This window comes from Artemia franciscana, unplaced genomic scaffold (genome assembly GCF_032884065.1).
Source record: "Artemia franciscana unplaced genomic scaffold, ASM3288406v1 Scaffold_1575, whole genome shotgun sequence".
NCBI classification, from domain to species: Eukaryota; Metazoa; Arthropoda; class Branchiopoda; order Anostraca; family Artemiidae; genus Artemia; species Artemia franciscana.
This window is the reverse complement of record NW_027062872.1, coordinates 24,003-47,556: the sequence shown is the minus strand read 5'-3', so window position 1 is coordinate 47,556 and position 23,554 is coordinate 24,003. Positions and strand designations below refer to the sequence as shown.

The 23,554-nt window shown below is 36.1% G+C and overlaps 1 protein-coding gene across 1 annotated transcript; it reads left to right on the top strand.

Annotated features, from left to right (window-relative positions):
• Positions 1–3,139: 3,139 nt before the first annotated feature.
• LOC136042600 (TBC1 domain family member 2B-like) lies at positions 3,140–20,798 on the top strand. Its single transcript, XM_065727572.1, has 4 exons — positions 3,140–3,169; positions 5,385–5,555; positions 8,187–8,264; positions 20,418–20,798. Exons 1-4 carry the CDS (start codon positions 3,140–3,142, stop codon positions 20,523–20,525), a joined length of 387 nt encoding a protein of 128 aa, XP_065583644.1. The 3' UTR covers positions 20,526–20,798.
• The last annotated feature ends 2,756 nt before the right edge of the window (positions 20,799–23,554 follow it).

Genomic DNA, 23,554 nt, shown 5'->3' with positions numbered 1-23,554 from the left:
AATCTTCTGTGCTTTGACGAAAGTATTGGATGATCTTAATTTCCAAATTTCCCGTATTCAGCTTTTTTTAGTGAAATTTTCATCTCCAAGAATCTGTATACTAACACAAATCTTGGGTCTCTGCTGTTCTTACCTTTGTCTTTTTTAGACACAAAACGTCAGTTAGTTGTTTATTTATATGAAGTGTAATCATTAGCTGTCGCTTTTCTTCTCTATTAGAGATTGTTTTGAAATAGTCAAAAGGCTGCAAGGTAATTTTTCTTATAGCTAATGTGGCTTGTCCCCTCATGACTGTGCAGGCTGGTTTAACTGGAATATTCGCGTAGTATACAGCCCATATTCGAAATCTTCTTAGTTGGAAGTATATTGATTCCTATATTGGTGCACAAAACGTTCAAATTCCACAAGATAGCCATTGAAGCCACTACTTCTACATTTGAGGCGTAAGAGCTTTTTATGAAAATTTGTGAAACCCTTGATGTTTTTTTTTTTAGAGTTTGGTTCACTTCGTCTCTCAAGCTTGAACACAAAGTTTTATGTGAGAGGAGGGGATGCAATATTGCCGAAAAAATAAGGTGATTAATGCTAACACACTTCATATGTCTCTGTCGTTCTTACATTTGTTCTTTTTAGAAACAAAGCGTCAGTTAGTTATTTAATTATCTGAAGTGTAATTATTAGCTGCGGTTTTTCTTCTCTATTAGAAATTCTTCTGAAATAGTCAAACAGTTGTAAGGTAGTTTTTCTTATAGCTTATGTAACTTTTCGCCTCAGGACTGTGCTGGCAATTTTACCTAGTATATTTGCGTAATGTATAACGTACACAAATTACTTGTATAATCATTTCAAGTGTATTCTGAATATCCAATAGTAATACCTTGTGATAGCGTATTGGTGTAAAGAAGGTTCAAATTCTGCAAGAGAGCCATTAAAGCCAGAACCACCACTTTTCACCGAGCGAAGCTAGATTCCCTGGTACTCATAACCCAGCAAGATGACAAGTAAGCTTGAAAATGAAATTCAACCTACCAGAACAAATTTATGGTACTATAAGAGAACAATCTGATAACGGAGGAATTGAAGTCCCAAGTTTCAATTTACGTGAAGTGCCTTATACGGTCATGCTGATCTGTGGTAGTCTTTGTCATTATTAAACTTAAAAAAAACAAGTTTTTTTTTCAACTGAATGTAGGGAGCAATATTAAAACTTAAAACGAACAGAAATTATTATGTATACGAGGGGTTTCACACCCTCGTCATTATCTCGCTCTCTACGCTAAAGTTTGAATTTTTTACCAATTCTTTAAGAATGACCCCTAAGTCAGAAAGGCCGTTTATGTAGAATAAATAGCTCTTTTGAAAGTACTAAAAATACTTCAGCGTAAAGAGCGAGGTATTGACGAGGGGGCGAAATTCCTCGTCTATGTAAAAATTTCTGTTCGTATTAAGTTTTAATGTTGCTCCTTACGTTGAGTTGAAAAAACTTGTTTTTTTATTTAATTTCTGACCATTTTTTAAGTAATGCTGGGAAAACCAGCGCCCCCTTCTTGGAAATTTCTCTTCCCCCATGAACAATTCCTCTATGAAAGATCCTCCCACGTACTTTTTGATCCTCCCTTCAGCTTTTGATGGGTAAGAGTAAACTTGATGAAACTTATGTATTTAAAATTAGCATAAAAATCCGATTCTTTCGATGTATCTATTTATATGAAAATTACGTTTTTTAGTGTTTCGGTTACTATTGAGCCGGGTCGCTCCTTACTTACATTTTGCTACCATGAACTTTGATAAAAGATAAGGCACTAAACATAGTATCAGTATCGGTTCAGTTTATCTTGGTCTCCCGTACGTTAAAGGGGTTTCAGACCTCATTTCCAAAAATTATAGGAAAAATAATAGTTTCACTTACTATAGACCCAGAAAAACTATCAGTTCCCAAATCTACCAAGGTGAAAACCCTATCCCGATAGGTGAAAACTCCGGTGTCTACAGAATGCCTTTCTCTTGTGGTCTTTGGTACTACGGAAGGACTGATCAATGACTTACGCATAGATTAAATCAGAACTATATCTCAATTAATAAAACTATTAAAAAGCGGAAAAACCAGAAAATTATGACTTTGCCCTCTCAGTACACATATTTAATAATCCAGACCATACTGTTTTATTTAACCAAGCTAGCCTAATTTGACATGACGAAGGTATTGTCCAGCACTACAGAGAAGCTGTTGAAATTTATAAATACCAACATTTAGGTCTATCTCTGAACAGAGATTCAGGTGATTTAGGAATAAACCAGTCGTATTTCGGTTTTCTCAAAAGATAAGCCGATACTTTAGTAATCCCTGAAATAAACAAACCACTTACCCAATCACATAATCAAATACACCATCGACCCCTTAGGTCTCAAAGGGTATCAGCGAGAAATGCAATGGTTAAAATCAGAAATCAGGGGACCTAGTTCTCCAATTTATTCAATTCCTTTTTCGTTTGTTTGAGGGAACGAATTTTTCTTTTATTTCTCAGTTGTTCGGTATTATCCATCGATGGCAGTTCATATTCTTTTGGATTTTGTGCAAATCGCGGATATTTGCGAATACCTCACTTTATGGTTTGTTAGGTATTTGAAATTAATTCTTTTAATTTTCGCTCTTTTATTGAATTCTGTTTAATTTTTTGGCGTTTTTTTTCTCATTGGTTTTGTTGTACTTTCCGCGCTTGTTCTTTGGTTTTGTTTTTCATATTATTTTGTTCGCGTGAAGAAGAGAGATGGTTGTTCTCTCGAAATATTCGCTTTCTGTGTTTTCTTCTGTATTTTCATTTGGCCTTTAAAAACCCCATTTTGATCGTTTTCTTTCTTTATGATAAACATAGTATGTCGCGTTTCACAACCGTTGTCATACAAATTTTATATGTTAACCCGAAATGTCACAAACAGAGTCAAACTAAAACCTGAAACATACAGCTATCTGCGAAAATTAAAATAAACAGTTTCTTAAGTTCAAATTAAAGAAAAAACCTTCAAAAGCGACAACGAATAAATAGAATAATTAACTAAAACAAATGAATATATACAATTATTCAGGAGTGAATGTAGTATTGAAAAACTTGACAAAGGAGGGAACGAAACTGTTTGCATAATGTATATGTGGTGCTGTTACCGGCTGAATGTAAGCTAAAACAAATAGCATCAAACAGCTTAAGAAGGTGTAGCTTTCTTTCGAAGTTAACTTTTCAAAAGTGTAGCTTTCCTTTGAAGTTTAAGAAAGTTAAGTGGGAATTAATAGGTTGTCAATGCTTTAGTGTCGACTGACGAAAAGTGTTGTAAAACCCATCTAATTAGCTTTGATTATCTGTTTTCCCGGATCAGTGTGGCAAAATGACTGAAATGCTATTCTGCCCTTGTAACTTTATAATCTTAAAACAACAAAAGAAAAATTCTAGAATATCGGGGTTGTAGGTTGAACAGTCCAAAGATATGTTCAAGGAGTAAAATTTTTTTCGTTTCATGGGGCGCTTTAAAATCAGTATCAGATTGGAAAATATTTCTTGGTAGACACTTGGTGTGTTTTGAAACTCAATAAATCTCTAATGATTGATTCTTTGTTTTTAACTTCAGTCTAAAGCGGCAGATGACAATAAATATAGCCTAAAAATGCTTATAATAACCACAGGAAGCTAATATTATGGTCATTTCTCCACTTACGGTAATTCAAATACTTATAATTATGTATTACCCGTTGTCTAAATAATTAATCACAATTGAATTCTAGAATACATCCTTGGTGAAAAGAATGACCGTCTCGATAAATCTAGCTTGTTTTGTTCCTTCCCGTAAGGCTTTTTAAAATGGATTTTGAGTTGGAAAGCCTTTTAAAACTTTTTACAATATTCTAAAACGGAGTAATAATGAAATTATCGACTGTCGGTAAGAAAGAAAACCGGAATTAACTGCGAAAGTAACTGCTTAAATATTATGGCCAATGCATGAGCTAAAGCTTAGTTGATGAATACAGTGTCAAATATTCGGTTATGAGTATGTTGTGCTATTCAAAAATATAAACTTAAACCTTGTTCTATTCAATACTGTGTCCTCCCTTTACACTAATAAGATGGTTCTGAAATCAGCTAAAATAAAATGAAAGGGAGTTTTTATGTGGGCAAGACAGTTCGAGTGTCACCAGTGCCATGTTTAGCACACCCATATGGCAGATCATGTCTTTGATGAGCAACACTTCGGTTTCAATTTTTATTAATTTTTTTCACATTTTGAAATTGCGTTTACTTCTGGTTAATAATTAATTTTATGCTATTTCTTTCTATAAATACCACTGATTCATAAACTTACGCAATAGATCCTTCGGTGACGGCAGTAAAGACAAGGATTCGAAACAAATTCGTCCTAGATTTTCTAATTATTTAATTTTAATTTTTGCATGCTTTCATTGCAAGCCCACCAAGCTATGTGGTTTTTTCATTCCATTGATTCTGGCAGGCTTTTAGTAGACTAAACTGCATAAAGTGTATTTACAGATTTTGCGCTGAAGTATCATACATTGGTAATTTCAGTTAGTATCCCTGGTCCTTGACAAGAAGTTGCCTATCTAGCACAAAAGCGCCAAATATATAACTGCTTCTTCGGTAGAGTTATTAAGTTTGTCCCTTCTCCAGTAAAATATACTTTTAGCCTACACATAATCTCTTTCTCAAAAGTTTCTTTACAAAATCTGCATATAGCCCTGTTCATATAAAGGAAATATATATTGATTTTCAGTTTTGATCTCACTATTTGCTTCCATTCGGGAAAACGTCTTTTTTTGTATTTAAAACAAATTCACCACCCCTCTGTTTGTTACCCACGATTTCTCAGTTTGTGTTAATATATTCTGTCGCAGAGTAACAGACAAAAGTCCCGCTTTTTTTGTGTTCAAAGACGCTGAAATAATGATAATATTCTGATATGTTGTTTTAATATTGACTTGAAATCAGCTGTAAAAGTTTTGATGGCATAGAAAGATGTATAATCCTTCATACAACTATATCATTATGATAGATTAGAATCTCCATGTTCAAATCCGTATGTAAGAAGGTTTTGTTTTAGTTTTATTGATTTACAATATGGATTAACAAACTATTGTAATTTGATTTTTATCAAAAGTCAAGAAATAGTCTAGTTCCAAGACACCACAGCTTTGGTGTATACTCGTCAGGCACCCATGATAAGTACGAATCAGTTAATGTTTATTAGGTAACCTGAAAAAGCGGAATTTTTTATAATTTTAATGTTTTTAAAGCTTAAAATGTTGCACAGAGTTGCACAACCTATCTTTTCCTTTTTTTGGTGACCTAATCACCTAAAAAAACGAAATTTATCGTCAAAATCAGGTGTCATTCGGGTTTTTGATTTCATTTTTAACTCAGGTTTTACTTCGTTATGCTCTCGCTCTATTTAAGTACTGTGAAGAAGAAGTATTGAAATGTGAAGATGCTGGATCAAGCCTTGAATGCTTACAACGCACTGCCAATACTGTTCTTGATGCAGATCAGTTAGCCCAGGTAAATAATAAGAGGTATCTATTTTTACTCGCTTTTCTTTTAATTTCGTTTCTCACAAGCTCCACGCATTTTATAATTGACATTGCTCTTACTTTTTCCTGCTTCAATGCTCCCTGGTTTTCCCTATAAGCTTTTATATTTTCTTACAATTCCAGACTCGTCCTTTTACCAAAATCTAGGGGGAGAGTGGGAGGGTATGGGTGCAACATTTTTCTGCCCCACAGGCCCTTCATTTTATGGAAAAGTGTCGTCAGGAATAGAAACATGGTCGTTGAACCTTAATCCCCCCGATATAATTTTTCAACTCATGAAAAAGTAAAGAATGCATATAAAAATTGCAATGGTTTAGTACAGTTTTAATGGTACCCCTCCCCCTCCTGAAAAAAATCCTGGATACGCCCTTGGGTTGGAATTCCAGTTATATCTGTGTTTAGTGACAGCGTATTTCTCCACTCACAGATAAAATACAAATGTTTTCAATTACCGTGAAAGTGTATTTCTGCAAACTACAGAAAAAATAGATAAGTGGATAAGTAGACAAAGAAGCTAAACAAGGGGATAATGTCTTTTTTTTCTAATTTTGTAAAATGATCGACTATCTTATCCTTGTTGAGGCAGCGCCTCCTCTTTCTTATAGGCTATTAAAAGTAGATTGCTAACCCTTTCATCACCACAGGTCGTGCGTAAATATTTTTTTTACGTGTTTCATTGTGTTGAACAAATTGTCGTTAGTCACAGAAGTCGCTAGAAGAATAATAGCAATGTCACTAATTTTATTAAGTTCGGTAAATACCCTCAGCAGCCTGGAAAGCTCGAACCAAACTTGAAAATATTGGATGGACGAATCTGCATTGATTGAAAAAGTGACATAGATGGCTTAGCTTGCGAGGAAAGGGCTAGATTGTCTATGTCAGACGTTGGGTAGAAACTACTCAAATTTTGTAATTTTCCGTCTAAAAGAAAGTCTTGTGATTCTGGGATCAGTGCGGACAAACTTTCATAGAGACTGGTGTTTTCTTTGAAGCACATGCAAGTTTTACCCATTAAGAAGAGAGAAAATTAACTTTATCACTCCGCTGTTCAGAACTACTGTCAAACGTCATTCTCCTTGTGAAGGAGATAACACAGTAATCCATTGGGCTTTAAGAAGACATGTCTCACCTCGGTCGCTAAGAAGGGTTTTCTTCGGGTGGCACTTCCATTGAAGATGCTATTCGTTGGTGAATAGCAAAATGGTCGTAACTAGCACCCCTAGTCGAAATTGAGATACGAACGGTATGCAACCTTATTTTTCGAGCTTTCGATTTATCTAGTTCGTTTTGTTGCACGATGCCTTTCAGCTGAATAAATTAACAATGCGACATTATAGCTAAACTTTGGAGGCTATGTTTAAACCAAGGTAGGATATTTTTTCCACAGAAGTGGTTAAGGTTCTTGTAGTCCCAAATCTTTTGAATCGTAAGCCTATTATTGCTATTGAAAGCATCAGAGACGTGTAGTCAGTCTACATGTTTATGTCTCCTCTAAATGCGACTATTCAGGTGCGTTTTTGCTAGTATCGGTCAAGAAAACGACTGCCCAACCCATTGCAGCACAGACAGCTTGCTCCCTGAAAAAGCTGAGAACAGGGAGAGGCAATTAGTAAAGGCCTAATCAGTTGCCTTCCTTTGTTGTTTTAACCGTGTAATTGAAATTTCTGAAGCGGATCTATAACCATTTTGAATAAAAATCAGTTTGAATGGATAAAGTAGTACAAAAAGGTAGAAAATTCGCATTTGAGTCCCAAAATAAACCTTGGCTACTCCCAAAAAAATCTAGGTGACAAATTGTCGTAACACAGGGCAAAAGAACAGAAGGGCTTTCGTGAATTTTGTCGTACCTGTCATAGCAGCAAAGAGGATGATCGAAAATGTCTTCAGAATTACATGTTGTGTTTATTTGAACCAAATAGGCACTTGCAAACGTAAGTTTTATCTGTGGCTCAACGGCAGGTGCTCTAAATCGTCTTATTTGGCAGACACTTCAGCTGAAGGCTGGATGTTTCATACAAAAATCCTCTGAAATCGGTAGTTCTAGGGGTACCAAGGTATTTTATGTCATTCCATTCGCCCACCCACCCACTCGTCTGGAACTATACCTTGTTGGACTGTAGATTGAAAATTGTGAAAGAAATCTTGATAGAATACATTTTTTGAGTTTAGAACCTATGTTTGGGTCTTTTATCCTCTCGGTTGCGTTTCCCCAGTTTCGATATTTTGTAATTATAATGTTAGTCTTTCTGGCCAATTAGTTTGTTTATTTCCTCTCGAAAGCTAAGATTTTAATAAACAAAAACAAACAAAAAATCTCCCACATGCTTGAGTGTAATCACTTTTTGCGGTTGAGGAAGAAGATAGTATAGTATATCATTAAACCTTTGTAATTCGAAGTTGATGAACTTTCAGCGATTAATCAGTTTAATTTTAACCACGCGAAGACTGTCGTTCCTTCAAAACAATTTGACTGAAAATCACGAGGATTGGTCTAAAAATTGTTAATGCCTATAATGCTGCCATTGTAGCAGTCTCAAATTTAGTTGTTATTATGAAATCATTTTTTTTCTTGTGTTTATCTACTTATCACATTTTCTAGATTGCTTTCTGTGAATTGAATCCTTTTTCACAAAAGATGGTCAACAGTAAAAGGGAAAAACATCTGAAGGCGCTAAAGGTAATTGTAAATTTCATTTTTTTTAATGCTAGTTAAATCATAGATCAATCAATCGTGGCTAACATTACTTTTGAACCGCCTTCACCACCGAGGAGAACTCTTTTCCTCACACACTTTACACATATGTGTTAATCAGGCGGGCAAGGTATGGTCATTTTTGTAGAAAGAAAATCCAGATGTTTTTCCGATGTCCTTAAAGAAATAGGAGTTCTTTCAAATTAACTAAAAAGTATCGATTAATTAAAGTTCTGTGAATAATTCAAAAGCTATTAGATTTACCTAAAATCTAGAATCGATACATATCACATTAGTAACAAGCTTTATTATTCCTGTCATTTTTTACGTTCAAAATGATTGAGGAGACATACTAAGACAAGCAAAAAATTGTTCATGATTCTATTGTTAAAGTTACGGGAAAAACTTCTGTTGAAGTAGGATAACTTTCCTCGGGGCTGGGTAATAGCATCTATCAGAAATTGAGCAACTATAGTAAAATCCAGTCACCCATACTGCTTTAAACCTTGCATTGTCCCCATTCTCCCGGAAAAAATAGGCAATAGCATTGCATTATGCTAAGTCCTGTGGTTTTTAATAATGCTATTCGTTCGGTTAATCACCGTTTACTGCCATATTCAATTGAGCCATATGTAGATCCAAGTCATTTTTCATATGCGGATGATATTCTTCTTCTGTCTGATGACCTCCAAGGGTTACAGAAAGCTGTAGACAGTGTTTGCGCTGCTTTAAATGGAATCGGACTTTCAGTTGCCACTTCTTAAACAGAACTTCTTGTTTTTGGTTCGGGTTCCCAACAATCCCCAAATGCGGCTATTCAAGTTGGTACTACTACTGTATTTGCATCTTTTTCACTTAAGTATCTTGGTCTCCCATTTGGGAGCTCGATTAAAGCTACTAAAACACTCATTATAATCTCGCTGAAGGATAAACTGAGAAAATCATATGGGCATGCTTGCTAGGGTAAAAGGCCAATTTGATAAACGAACACTGGGTCGGCTATACAATTCATTTTTTTGCACCGCATGTATTTTGCCTGATACCAGTGTGGCAATTATTTTCTCAAGGTGAGCGTAAACAGATCCGTTCAGTGTTTTTTCGTTTTTGCAAATATTTTCTATGTATACTCATTTGGATACGAAACAGTTACATTTCTAGGCGCTATGGAGTGTTTGAAATATGTGAAAAAATAGATGTACTCGCCACCAAATTCCGAGAGCGTTGCGACAGAATTCTTGATTTTCCTCGTGCGTGCATTCTGAACTAAATATATATATCACTAGCGTTCGACCTATAGTTGATGTTTTTTTTTCTTTTTGTGTTGTTACGTGAACGTTTTTTGCTTTTCTTTTTTCTCTCTTTATTAACTCCTCTATGATGCTTTTTTTGTAAAGAGGGTGTCAATAAATTATTATTATTATGCACTCTGACTCCCTCGGCTACTGTCCATTCGTGGTTGCAGTCATCTAATACTGGTGCAAATTTTTATTGTAATTTTCTTTGTAACTTCCACTTTGATGCTTGACTCCGTCAATCCCTGCACAAATCTTAGTTGATTTTTTTTCCAGTGATCAGTAAAAATGTTTTCAAATAATTGAATTTCGTGTATCATGTAGACACTTAAACATCATATACATAATTTTTATACAAAGCTGTCATGTGCTAGTAACTTAGAACCAATGGTGCCCGTCATGACGATTTTCGGACCATACGTGTATATAAAGTGATTTTCTTAAAATATATCGGTGTGATATTTCTGTTGTCCAATGGCGACGTTGATTTTTTTTTAAATGACGTATTTGCTTTGAATTTGGAATATATGCTTAATTTGGAAATGCTTAATTTGGAAAAATTAGAAAAAAATGAGGTATTTTTAACTTACGAACGGCTGATCGGATCTTAATGAAATTTGATATTTAGAAGGATATCGTGTCTCAGAGCTCTTATTTCAAATCCCGACCGGATCCGGTGTCATTGGGGGAGTCGGAGGGGGAACCTAAAATCTTGGGAAACGCTTAGAGTGGAGGGCTCGGGATGAAACTTGGTGGAAAAATTAAGCACAAGTCCTAGATACGTGATTGACCTTATCGGAACGGACCCACTCTCTTTGGGGGAGTTGGGGGGAGGGTTAATTATAAAAAATTAGGAAAAATGAGGTATTTTCAACTTAAGGTGGAGTGATCAGGTCTTAACGAAATTTCATATTTAGAAGGACCTCGTAAATCAGATCTCTTATTTTAAACCCCGACCGGATCCAGTGTCATTGGGGGAGTTGGGGGGGGGACCGGAAATCTTGGAAAACGCTTAGAGTGGAGAGATTAGGACGAAACTTGGCGGGAAGAATGAGCACAAGTCCAAGATACGTGACTGACATTACCGGACCGGATCCGCTCTCTTTGGGGGAGTTGGGGAAAATCTTGGAAAACGTGAAAATTGAGGTATCTTTATCTTACGAATAGGTCGTCGAATCTTAATGAAACTTGATATATAGAAAGGTTTTATGTCTCAGATGCTCTATTTTCAATTTAAATCGGATCCGGGAACATGGGGGTTGTAGGGGGGAAACAAAAATCTTGGAAACCGGAAATCTTGGAAAACTTTTAGAGTGGAGAAATCGGGATGAAACTTGATGGGAAGAATAAGCACAAATTCTAGATACGTGATTGACATAATTGGAACAGGTCTGCTCTCTTTGGAGGACTTGGGGGCGATTTCCAGTGCTTTGGCGAGTTCGGTGTTTCTGGACGTGCTAGGACGATGAAAATTGGTAGGCGTGTCAGGGACCTGCACAAATTGACTTTATAATAGTCGTTTCCCCGATTCGACTATCTGGGGGGCTGGAGGGAGAGGAAAAATCCAAAAAAATGAGGTATTTTAACTGATGAATGGGTGTTCGGATCTTAATGAAATTTGGAAGGACCTCGTGTCTCAGAGCTCTTATTTTAAATCCCGACCGTATCCAATGATATTTTGGGAGTTGGAGAGGGAAACGGGAAATCTTGGAAAACGCTTAGAGTGGAGATATCGGGATGAAACTTGGTGGGAAGAATAAGCACAAGTCCTGGATACGTGATTGACATAACCAGACTGAATCTGCTCTCTTTGGGGGAGTTGGGGTGTTAATTCGGAAAAATTAGAAAAATAGAGGTATTTTTAACTTAAGAACGGGCTGCCGGATCTTAAGGAAATTTGATATTTAGAAGGAAATAATGTCTCAAAGCTTTTATTTTAAATACCAACCAGATCTGGTGACATTGGGAGGAATTGGAGGTGGAAATTGAAAATCTTGGAAAACGCTTAGAGTGGAGAGATCAGGATGAAACTTGGTGGGTAGAATAAGCAAAAGTCGTAGAGACGTGATTGACATAACCGGACCGGATCTGCTCTCCTTGAGGGAGTTAGGGGGGGGGGGGTCCAGTGCTTTGGCGAGTTCGGTGCTTCTGGACGTGTTAGGACGATGAAAATTGATAGGAATGTCAAAGATCTGCACAAATTGACTTGATAAAGTCGTTTTCCCCAATTCGATCATCTGGGGGGCTGAAGGGAGAGGAAGAGAAAAAATGAGGCATTTTTAACTTACGAACGGGTGATCGGATCTTAATGAATTTTGATATTTAGAAGGACCTTGTGTCTCAGAGCTATTATTTTAAATCCCGACTGGCATTAAGCCTCTGATTTTTCTTTTAAGTCAATCTATTGATTCTTAGAATTTTGCTAGAGCTCATGCCATATGAGCTCTCGACTCATAGATCTTCCGACCTCGTCACAAGTGACATATGAGCTCTTAGCTCTTGTTTTTTTAGGCTATTTTCAATAAATCGTACTGGGAATTGATCTAGACTCCAAACTCTTCTGGTTAAGCTGTAGAACATGATCATTAGGCCCAAATCGGATAAGCTCTCATAACGTTTTCGTAATTTAATGATAGGTTGAAAGCAAAGCTTTTATTTTTATTTTATTTTTGGAATAGCTTATGGCTTTAGGTTTTGGATAAGAAAATTTGCTTAGGTGAATAACAAGGCTGTGTTCTGACATATAGCACATCAAACTTTTCCGACATGAAATTATGTCCGAAATATGCCCTTTTTGAGAGGATTGGGAGCATGCCGGGTGTTAGGGGATGGTCAACTTTGCTTTAATTAAAACCTCAAATGCTGAAAGCATAATTGGGTACTAAAATTCTTTTGTATTTTTATGAAACTTGAACGCTGTCTTAACTATACCATGAATGGTATAGTTCATGCGTAAATTTCTCGTGAATGGCCTGTCTGATTATGAATAATACTATTTTAAGCCTGTTGGGATTATGGAAAAGAGGTGACTACAAAAGTAATGCAATGATTGCCTGTAAAACAAGTTGAAAATCAATTTTACACTTTAAAAGAGGCTTATATTTATCTCTTTTTTTTAACTGCTTTGTAGGAAATAAACTGAATCTATATTTTGTTTTTAGCTACCCTTGTTTATTTTTTATTTTTTTATTATTCTTCTTATTCTCGTGATGCAGGGAGTTATATTAACCACCATGAAGGTTCTTTTCATTTCTTTGGACGAGTCGATAGAATATCTTTTGTAGGTGGCATTATCGGTGTCACAAAAATTTAGCAGGGCAGTGGAGGTAACTTATTTTTGAAAATGTAGGAGAGGGTGAAATTTGTAATTAATCTAATAAAACACCGAAGAAGGAATTTTTTATGAAAATATCCCCAAAACAAAGTATTTGTCAAAATCTAGGGAGAAGACAAAAAACCCAAGGGGTACGTGCCTCCCCGCCCAATTGACGCCGCTGGTTAGCCTGAATTGCCCTATATCTAAAAGAACATTTCATTTTTTAGGCTATAGATTATTCCTTTTAAGGTGCCTGATTTGGTTTTAGGACGAATGGTGATTAATGACACGGTATTTTCTTGGGCTCCTTTGGCCCGAAAATAATGTTCTCTTAATGAGCACACTAGCTGTTGGTGGGCACACCAACACCTAATCATAACGTCATACGAGCACACCACCAACACCTAGTTGGTGGGGGCGCTTCGCGCCCCCCAAGCCCCCCGTGCGCGTAAGTCGTTACACGCCATATTAGTTACGTGCCATTGTAGTTGTGTCCCTGTGTCCCATCTGTGAATATAGATAAAAGAGAAAAGATTTCTCTTTTCGTTATAGATATATATATATATGTTTTTAACTACGTAAAACTTGCGAATATACAACATTCTTCGATGTCCCATTGTCTGTGCATATAAATAGATTGTCAGGTTTACCGACTCTTGAACATGCAACATAAAATTGTCCATGGAAAAATAATCCGTATTCAGATCTATACCTCATTATTCTAATGATTGCCTTTGAGTTTTGTTGATGGTGATTGCTAATCGAACATTCCCTGTGTCCCGGTCGTCATTTATATTCCCAGTATCCGGTCGTCATTTGTATCCCAGTGTCCCAGTCTGTAATTTCTCTTTGAGCGTCCCGTTCGTCATTTATATTCCCTGTGTCCCGGTCGTCATTTGTGTCCCGGTGTCCCGGTCTGTAATTTATCTTTGAGTGTCCCGGTCGTAATTTATATCTCCCGGTCGTCATTTGTGTCCCAGTCTGTAATTTCTCTTTGAATGTCCCGGTCGTCATTTATATTCCCTGTGTCCCGGCTAGTTTATTTTTCAGTTTTTTTCCTTTTTTTAGTTTTTTTCACTTCAGTTTTTAGTTTTTTTAGTTTTTTTTATTAGTTTTTAGTTTTTTTTCGTTTTAGTTTTTTTTTTGTAGTTTTTACCTTTTTTTTAGTTTTTTTTTATTTATTTTTTAGTTTTTAGTTTTTTACCCTTTTTTTGTTTTTTTTAGTTTTTTAGCTTTTTTATGTTTTTTAGTATTTTCTTTTTAGTTTTTTTTTGTAGTTTTTACCTTTTTTAGTTTTTTTCTTCTTCTGTATTAATGCTAAAGCCAAGGTTCAAACCTGAAGCCTCTCGGACCTAGAACCTGAAACATAACGCTTTACCAACTCAGCTACTTCGGCTTGAATACATTCGTTTTGAGCAGCTTCCTCGGATGTTGCCATTGTAGGTTCTTCAGTCATTTTACAATTAGAAATTTCTCTTTCAACGATCTTCTTACAATTAAAAATTTGTCTTTGAACGATATTCTTAAATACCTGTGTCCCGGTCGTCATTTATATTCCCTCTGTCCCGGTCGTCATTTGTGTCCCGGTCTGTAATTTCTCTTTGAGTGTTTTTTCTTTTTAGTTTTTTATAGTTTTTTACCTTTTTTCTTTTTTCAGTTTTCTTTTTCTTCTTTATTTTTCAGCGTCACTATGAAATACATATCGCCGAACCTTTGTTTTTTAAACTAAAATCTGGTAGGCATTGATGACCTTATCCAAGTCAAAATCCCAAACCCAATCATCATCGCTATCATTTTCAGTTTTGATATGTTTTTACTCTCGCTGTCCAGGTGGATTTTCATCTAACTGCGCGGTTTTGCGTTCTTTAGCCGCAAGCCTGTTTTCTTGCTGTTCTTGTGATTCCTCGGCACGCTTTCTTTTCTTACTTTCTCTATCAGCCGCAAGTTTTTGGCATAGACTCTTTGAGCAGCTTCCTCGGCTGTTGCCATTGTAGGTTCTTCAGTCATTTTACAATTAAACATTTTTCCGTCCACGATCTTCTTACAATTAAAAATTTGTCTTTGAACGATTTTCTTAAATACTTTTTAATGACGTCATCGACATAACAAACATGACGACAACTAACCTCATGACCACATGATGACATGACGTCACTCGACAGACCCACAGACAAACAACTTATTTTTATATATATAGATTTCAAAAGCATAGGTATGTCATTTCCGCCTCAGGAGTGGTCGTATTGTTTTTAGTATCTATGACGCATGCAAAATTGCACAAGAAACAAAGCTAGTGTAAAAGACCAAGTGTAACGAGTTTATTTACAAAAGGTGGTTTAAGTGCTTTTGTAATATTTAGAGGACAAAAACGCAAATTAACAGTTGCTCGAAATGGAAAAAAATGAACCATCAAATGAAACAAGAACAAGAGAACGATAAAAGCAATTTAAATTAAAAATGTATGAAAATAAACAACCTAGACCATGAAATGCTACCAGACCTACCAGAAGCAGCTAAGGCAAAGGGCATTGACAAAAATATACGAAGTAATGATAAAAGAAAAAGAAGAACATCAGCAGGTGGACCAAAGCGAGAATCAGAACGTGTCAACGATGAAAGTGAGGAACAAAGAATTGTGCAGTTAGCAGACACACGAAAGGGAGTATCAGAACGTGAAGTGAAGGACAAAGAATTATGTTGTTAAAAGTAAGAATCAGAGCGAGGCAAAATGAAAGTGAATAAGAGAAAAATGTTACATTTCTCTTACAACGTCATTGTACCTTCGACGCGAACAGACTGTGGCGCAAAACTCAGTACACACCTACAAAGATGCCGTAAACTACGCAAGTGTTAAATATGAGTCATTGGGACCCTTCAACGTCTCGTGTATTTACTGTGGAACCCTCCATTTTCCCGAGGAAAGAGTGGCAAATGAAGGTGATTCATTTGAAGGCTGCTGCGTGCTTTGTCGAATTTCTCAATTTGAATCGGTTTAGTCCTTTTTAGGACGTCACTTGCTCTCTAAAAATTTCGACTAGCAAATCCGGAACTTGAAATCATGTTTTGCTTTAGCTTCATTCAACTTAAGCTATGATCGAGCCATCAACAACTCATTATGTTTTCAGCTTCAAAGTAGCTGGACAAATTTATCATAAAATTAATTCAGTGGCAAATCAACCGCAAATCATGAAGGTGTTATTGATCCACCTTCATATGGCCAAATGTACTTTTTAGACCTCAATGAAGTTGTTGAAGATTGCCTTGCACATCCTTTAAATTATATGACTTCTCCTAACCTAATGGATCTCTTGTATGAAATATTGTGAGACACAAACAACAATGCCAAAGGTTACATGAAAATGTGAGAAGGGGAAGACGGTGTAAATCAACCTGCTACTTCACTGGGACAACAGCCTTGGCTAGAAGACATGCGACAATGGAAATCTATACATAAAAGCGTACCGGATAGTCTTGCCAGGGACCTGTGGTGAAGCTGCCTGTTTCATGGTACTATCTCTTTAAATGAGCAATAGTTGTGTATATATTTTTTTTTCGAAATGGGATCCAACTTTTAATTTCAAATTGGCACCCTGGGTTTTTATGGTCTGAAAAATGATCTAGATAGGTCACCAGTTTCTGGAAAGGTCACGAGAACATTGGTTTAGAGCCTTACTTTTGGAAACACATTTTTCATTTAAATGCCGTTACACGGTTATAGTCACGTAATAATTATATCAAAAGAAGATAAAAGATAAACTTATTCATCTATCTATATATATAAAAATAAGTTGTTTGTGAACTGACGTCATGTTTGTCGACTGACGTCATTATAAGGATTGAGTATTATGCCGTCATGAAGTTGTTTGTCGACTGACGAAATTATAGACCGGGACACCGGGACACAAATGACGACCGGGACACCGGGACACAGGGAATATAAATGACGACCGGGACACAGGGACGCAACTACAACGGGGACACCGGGGCACAGGGAGGATATATAAATGACGACCGGGACACAGGGAATGTTCGATTAGCAATCACCATCAACAAAGCTCAAGGGCAATCATTAGAATAATGAGGTATAGATCTGAATACGGATTGTTTTCCCATTTACAATTATATGTTGCATGTTCAAGAGTCGGTAAACCTGACAATCTATTTATATGCACAGACAATGGGACAGCGAAGAATGTTGTATATTCGCAAGATATAAGTATATAAGGCTTTGTGTATGACGTCATTATAAGATGACACTACAGACCGGGACACCAGGACACAAATGACGACCGGGACACAGGGAATATAAATGACGACCGGGACACTCAAAGAGAAATTACAAACCGGGACACAAATGACGACCGGGACACCGGGAAACAGAAAATATAAATGGACACAGGGAATATAAATGACGACCGGGACACTCAAAGAGAAATTATAGACCGGGACACAAATGACTACTGGGACACAAATGACGACTGGGACACAGGGAATATAAATGACGACCGGGAAACTCAAAGAGAAATTACAGACTGGGACACCGGGACACAAATGACGACCGGGACACAGGGAATATCAATGGACACAGGGAATATAAATGACGACCTGGACACTCAAAGAGAAATTACAGACCGGGACACAAATGACGACCGGGACACAGGGAATATAAATGACGACCGGGAAACTCAAAGAGAAATTACAGACTGGGACACCGGGACACAACTGACGACCAGGACACAGGGAATATAAATGACGACCGGGACACAGGGACACAACTACAACGGGGACGCCGGGTGGCACAGGGGGGATATATAAATGACGACGGGGACACAGGGAATGTTCGATTAGCAATCACCATCAACAAACCTCGAGGGCAATCATTAGAATAATGAGGCATAGATCTGAATACGGATTGTTTTTCCCATGGATAATTATATGTTGCATGTTCAAGAGTCGGTAAACCTGATAATCTATTTATATGCACAGACAATGGGACAGCGAAAAATGTTGTATATTCGCAAGTTTTACGTAGTTAAAAACATATATATATATATATATATCTATCTATATTCACAGGTGGGACACAGGGACACAACTACAATGGCGCGTAACGACTACGCGCGCGGGGGGGCTTTGGGGCCCCACCAACTAGGTGTTGGGGTGGCGCGAAGCGCCACCCCAACAGCTAGTTCTAAATAACAATTGCAAAAACATTTGTTAAAATCTTTGAAATACTTAAATCGTTTAGTAGCCTGGCATATTAACGTCAAAAAATTAAACTAGAATTATCATAACTTGGAAGGAATAGGATCACATGCTTATTTCAGAGTGAAACTCGGATTTACTAAATAATTTAAGATAAAAAAACGCCTTGAAAAAGACCCACTAACTAAAATTTGGAATTATATGCGGGTAGAAGACTTACTATAACAGGGATTCAAACGAATCGAAACGAAAGTGAAGAACAAAGAAACGTAAGGTTCGAAGAAAAGTAACAGCGACAGTCAGAATGAATTAAAAACGTAAGTGAAAATACAAGAAATGTGTGGGTAGAAGGCATGCAACACTGACAATCAGAGCGAGTGAAAACGAAAGTCAAGAACAAATTAATGTGCGGTTAGAAGACAAGCAACAGCGATAATTAAATCGAAAGTGAAGAACAGAGAAATATTAGGTTAGAAGCGCAAGACTGTTGCAACCATTGACGCCAACAAGGTATGGCACAAAACCCACAACAAACACACAACGGTGCCGTAAACTACGCAAGTGCTAATTAATCTTTTCATGTAACCCTATCCCGTTTTAGCACTTTGTCGACACAATAGTTATTTTTTACATCGTAACATTCCAAGTTGAAATTTTCATATTCTTTCATAATTAAAATTATGAAATAGTATCATAGTATCAGGAAAAGCAATGGTCCCAGAACTAATGCAGGACGGAGACTAACACATCTTCTTGCGTCTACGCTGTAGTGCTGAAGCCCGGCTTAGAACCTGACAGCAAGAAGTCCCTGGGAACTTCAGTTGAATGGAGGCTTTTTGCAATCCTGGAATTATCTTTGTCTCAATATGGTTGGAGGACCAGCCCGAGAAGAATTTTCCATTAATAAGAACCCGTTTACTTGGATTCGATTTTTTTGAGGGGTGCCACTCTTCAAGTTGACCGTTTGATTTCCTTATTGCTAATTAAAGATTTAAGAAAAGCTAGACATTTCTATCTCTATATCAATTTGCCTGAGAACCAAACGTGTCGAATATTAAGAGTCATAGAGTAATTTGTTGCCTCATATTTTTTTTACCTGTTTTGCCAGAAAAAAAGAACTATGCAATCATTGCTTTTTGGAAAAACTTTTTCCCAAAAAATAATCAAAGCAATTTGTGAAAACGCAAAAACGGCAGTTGGATAGGAACAGAGAGAAGGATTTTTTTTTTTATTCTTTGATTCTAATTAATGAGAAATTTTACCATTGTACTAAACTTGAAACACTTACAAAAATGAATTGACTGAATACAAAATAATTGTCCAATAGTGAGCATTTTCTACACTTTCCTTGCAACAAGTAAGATTGGAGCTCAATCCCAGACGTTTCCAGGCATGGCTTTATCCACTACGCTGTCACAAAGCGTTTGATTCAGATGTTCAGAATACACATTAAATAGATAAGAGGGAAAATTAATTCGTCTCTGAGAGAAAATGACATCTTACTCCAGAGAAGTGACTATCACTGCAATCATGATGTCGCTCTGCCTTCACATTTAAAATAACCAAATTTTGCTACTTTGATGCTATTTTTATTTTCCATTTCTTACGGTTTCAACCCCCTAAGCTAAGGTTTTCTAATGCTATGCCAAAAAGATATATGAGTGCAACAAATGTGCAATCGATTTTCTTTTAAATTATTTCAACTGGAACTTCTATTGCTGAAAGTAAAGGTTGATCAATCAGCTCTTTTGCTCTTGAAATATTGTGGGAAAGACTTTTTATTTCATTCTATTTAGCCTATTGTTCAATTTACAAAACTTAATCTGAATGAAAAATAGAAACAGATATTTGTTCTTATTACTTAAGAAAAGGTACTCTTGCTTATCTTTAATTAAATCTAAAAAGTATTTTTGGCTTCTAGAGACCTGTTCAGGGGCAACAATTAGGGATGATGGCACTTTCTTCTCCCAGCCCCACAATTGTTTGTCTGTCCTAGATTAAAAAAAAAAACAAAAAATAAAAAAACACTTTTTGGTTTGTATTTCCGCTGTAAAGTTTTTAGTATAGTGAACTACAAAGAGCGGTTACAGCTCCTTGTTTACTCCATGGCGTTAATATTTTTATAATCATACTATTTAATGTCACTCTACTCTTAATCAACATTTCTCCAACCAAATACAATAAGATTTGTACTATTTTAAAAATTAAACCAGTAGAACTTATTTCTATTTTTTCTCCCTTTGTGCTATTTGACTCGTTTTTTGTTTGTTTTTCTTTAGCATTAATATACTGCGGTCTTTGTTTTCAATGGATTTGTCTTTACAGGAGGAAGCTCTAGTTAAAGCGCAGAGTAATACAAGTTGGACAGATGACTCTAATTCAACACTTGGAAATTCCTTGGGGAAGCGCACGTGGTCCACAGGGCCCAGTTAATCAAAGAAAAAAAAACTACATAGTGAATCTCGCCACATCACGTTTTGTGTTGATACTTCTTATATCACGGGTTGTTTCATGATGTTCACGAAGACTCTGTATTTACATTATATGGGAGAATACCTTGGTTATTATCATGTGTGAAAAGTAACCATGACAACATTTATGTTTGGAGACCGAATCTATTTTACATTCAAAACAATTGTACATAGTTACTGAAGTCTAAGTTTTTATTTAATTTATGAACGAGTTATATTAGACATTAACAGATTGTTTCAATATCTAATCTGCCAGTAATTGTAGGTTTTTGGTGTTTAGCCAATGAAATACAGTTGCCTAGCGGCTGTAACCATTTAATTGGATATTTAGTTAGGAACGGCACTGGGGAGTTGACCACCTGTATGAGAATTGCCATAATCTCTTTCGTTTGCTTGCTTTTTCATGGTCGCAAAATCTAGTTTAGGGCAAATATATCTTTCAGGGAAGAAAGCCCCATTCTCACGTTAAGGGTTGTTAAGTGGCAACACTGTACAAAGTAATTGCATTTAGCGTGCTGCAGCCTTGAACCGATACCGAAGAAAATAGAAACTGAATAGAAGCGAATCTATGATGTTTTAGTAAGGCTGCTAGTAATGACCGCAACCGAGCAGAACTTCAAACACTCAAAAATAACCACACTGATTCTAATCTAAATATACTTAAAGTTCTGGATTTTATAAAGGGTGAGCTTTTTGGATCCAGCCTGAAATATACAAAAATGCTCAAAACTTGTTCTTAGGGGAAAGAAAGTGTAGGAAAATGTCATATACCCCCTATCTGTTTTTTTTAATGCATTTTCAAAATGTAGACTTGGAAAAAGGGAACATCTCTTTCATATCTGGAATTAATTTACCTACCGGAGCATAAATGTGAATGATTTCCCAAATAGTTAGCTTGGTTGTCCTAAACTGAGGCACGCTACTTAGATTTTGCAAGCAACCAAACATAAGTAGCAGTAACAACTGGACTTTTAACAGTTATTACAGAAAAAGTAGTCATGTATTATTTTTAGTAGCAATAATTAATAAAAAAAATACGTCAAACAAAATCAATTGGTAGCACACCAAAACCGTTGCTTGTGATGGTGTACTACTAACAATAAAATAATAATAACTGACCGGAATACGTGCATTGCATGCAATAAATCTACACTGAGCAGTCGTATAATGCTAAGAGCAGTGTTAGCAGTTCGGAGTCAAGTTCCGTTTCAGAGGCTAGATTTCACGTCATCTTTTTTCTTCTTTTATTTTGTTGTTATACCAAATGTTTAGGTTACTCAGACAGAATATTATCTCTTTTTTTCCAAAAGAAGCCAATATTTTCTAGTTCTGGTGCTAGTTTTATTGCTCCCTGAATGAAATTATTTAGAAACTATTTTCCAGATCAAAATTTTGATTATAAAATTAGTCTTCTTCTTTTCATTTAATATTAAATTAAGTTCTTTTGTGCTTTGAAAAAAGTAGTGAGTGATCCTAATTTCCAACTATCCCCGTCTTCGGTTGTTTGTAGTGATCACTAAGATCATCTGTGTACTAACTCAGATCCTACGTCTCTGCCGTTCTTGAGTTTGCTCTCTTTAGAAACAACACGTCAGTTAGTTATTTATTCATCTGCGGCGTTTTTTTTAGCTGCGGCGTTTCTTCTCTATTAGAAATTCTTTTGAAATAGTCAAACGCTTGCAAAGTAGTTTTTATTACAGCTAATGTAGGTTTTCCCCTCATGACTTTGCAGGATGTTTTACTTTGCGTAGTGTATATCCCGTAATAGAAATCATATACCTAGAACTATATTGATTCCCATATCGATGTACAAAGCGTTAAAATTCCGCAGGAGAGCCATTGAAGCCACGACCTCTACCTGTGAGCTATAAGAGCTTTTCATGAAAATTTGTGGAAAGCATATTTTTTGTTCTTTTTTACAGAATTTGGTTCACTTCAACCCACAGGCTTAAACCCAAGATTCTATTTAAAAGAAGGATGTGAAAACACGGAAAAAAAAGAGGATTGAAGTTTAAGCGATAATGCGTTCAAAATACTGCCAAAAAGGTTAGGATTTTGGGGCCATAACCTTTTCCTCCTTCTGTGTTCGGGCTTGCTCTCCCTCCCTATGTAGTTTTTCTCATGTGCTTTTGTGTGAAGAATGTGTAGAGCTGCATTTTAGAATGGACTTGATTAAATTTGGTCCTACAAAAATAACAATAATAACAGATTTTTGCCATTTTTTTGTTTTAATTCTTGTTTCCAGGGCATACCCTTGTGACTATAAATTTAAGACTACTGAATCTCGTGCTTTTACCTTAAAACCTCGGATTGATTTCTGAAAAACTGTTAAATAGTCAGATTGACTTTATAACCATGATAGATAAAGTTTAGAATTTGAAAGTTTTACTGCTGATAAAAAAAAAAGATTTTTGTTAGAAAATCACATGCATAAAGTCAAGTCTGAGCAAATCCTTTTTTACCGTTTATTCGATTTCAATTAGTTTGGAGTTATCTGTTGTGTGTAAAAACCTTCTGATCATATATTTATTGCTGCTTTAATTTCCTGTCATTGAATTTCCAGCGATTCAAATATGATTTTACCAAAATCGCCAACATAAAAAATTGGTTCAAAAGAATTGTCACGTTAAGCCAAAGTTTTAAAACATCTGGTTTAAAAAGAAACGTAGTTTCAAAATGGGTTGATCGGTTAATAATGACACATATGTTACCTTTAGATCTATTTCATCTTTAGGAGAATCCGTACCTCTCTCCTCCCCGAAATCTCTTGATATATTTCAAAATCTTGCCACATATTTGGAATTTTCATTGACTGTTTCCACTAATTGACTCCATCCCCCCAAGATAAGATGTCATGCACCAAGAATTGTCACGTCCTAATCATGTTACGTCTTAATAAGATGTCACGTCCTAATCGTGTGCTGATGATATTATCGTCGATAAACTGTTCATTTTTTTTTATATAGGAGGAGTGAAAACTATAAAACGTAC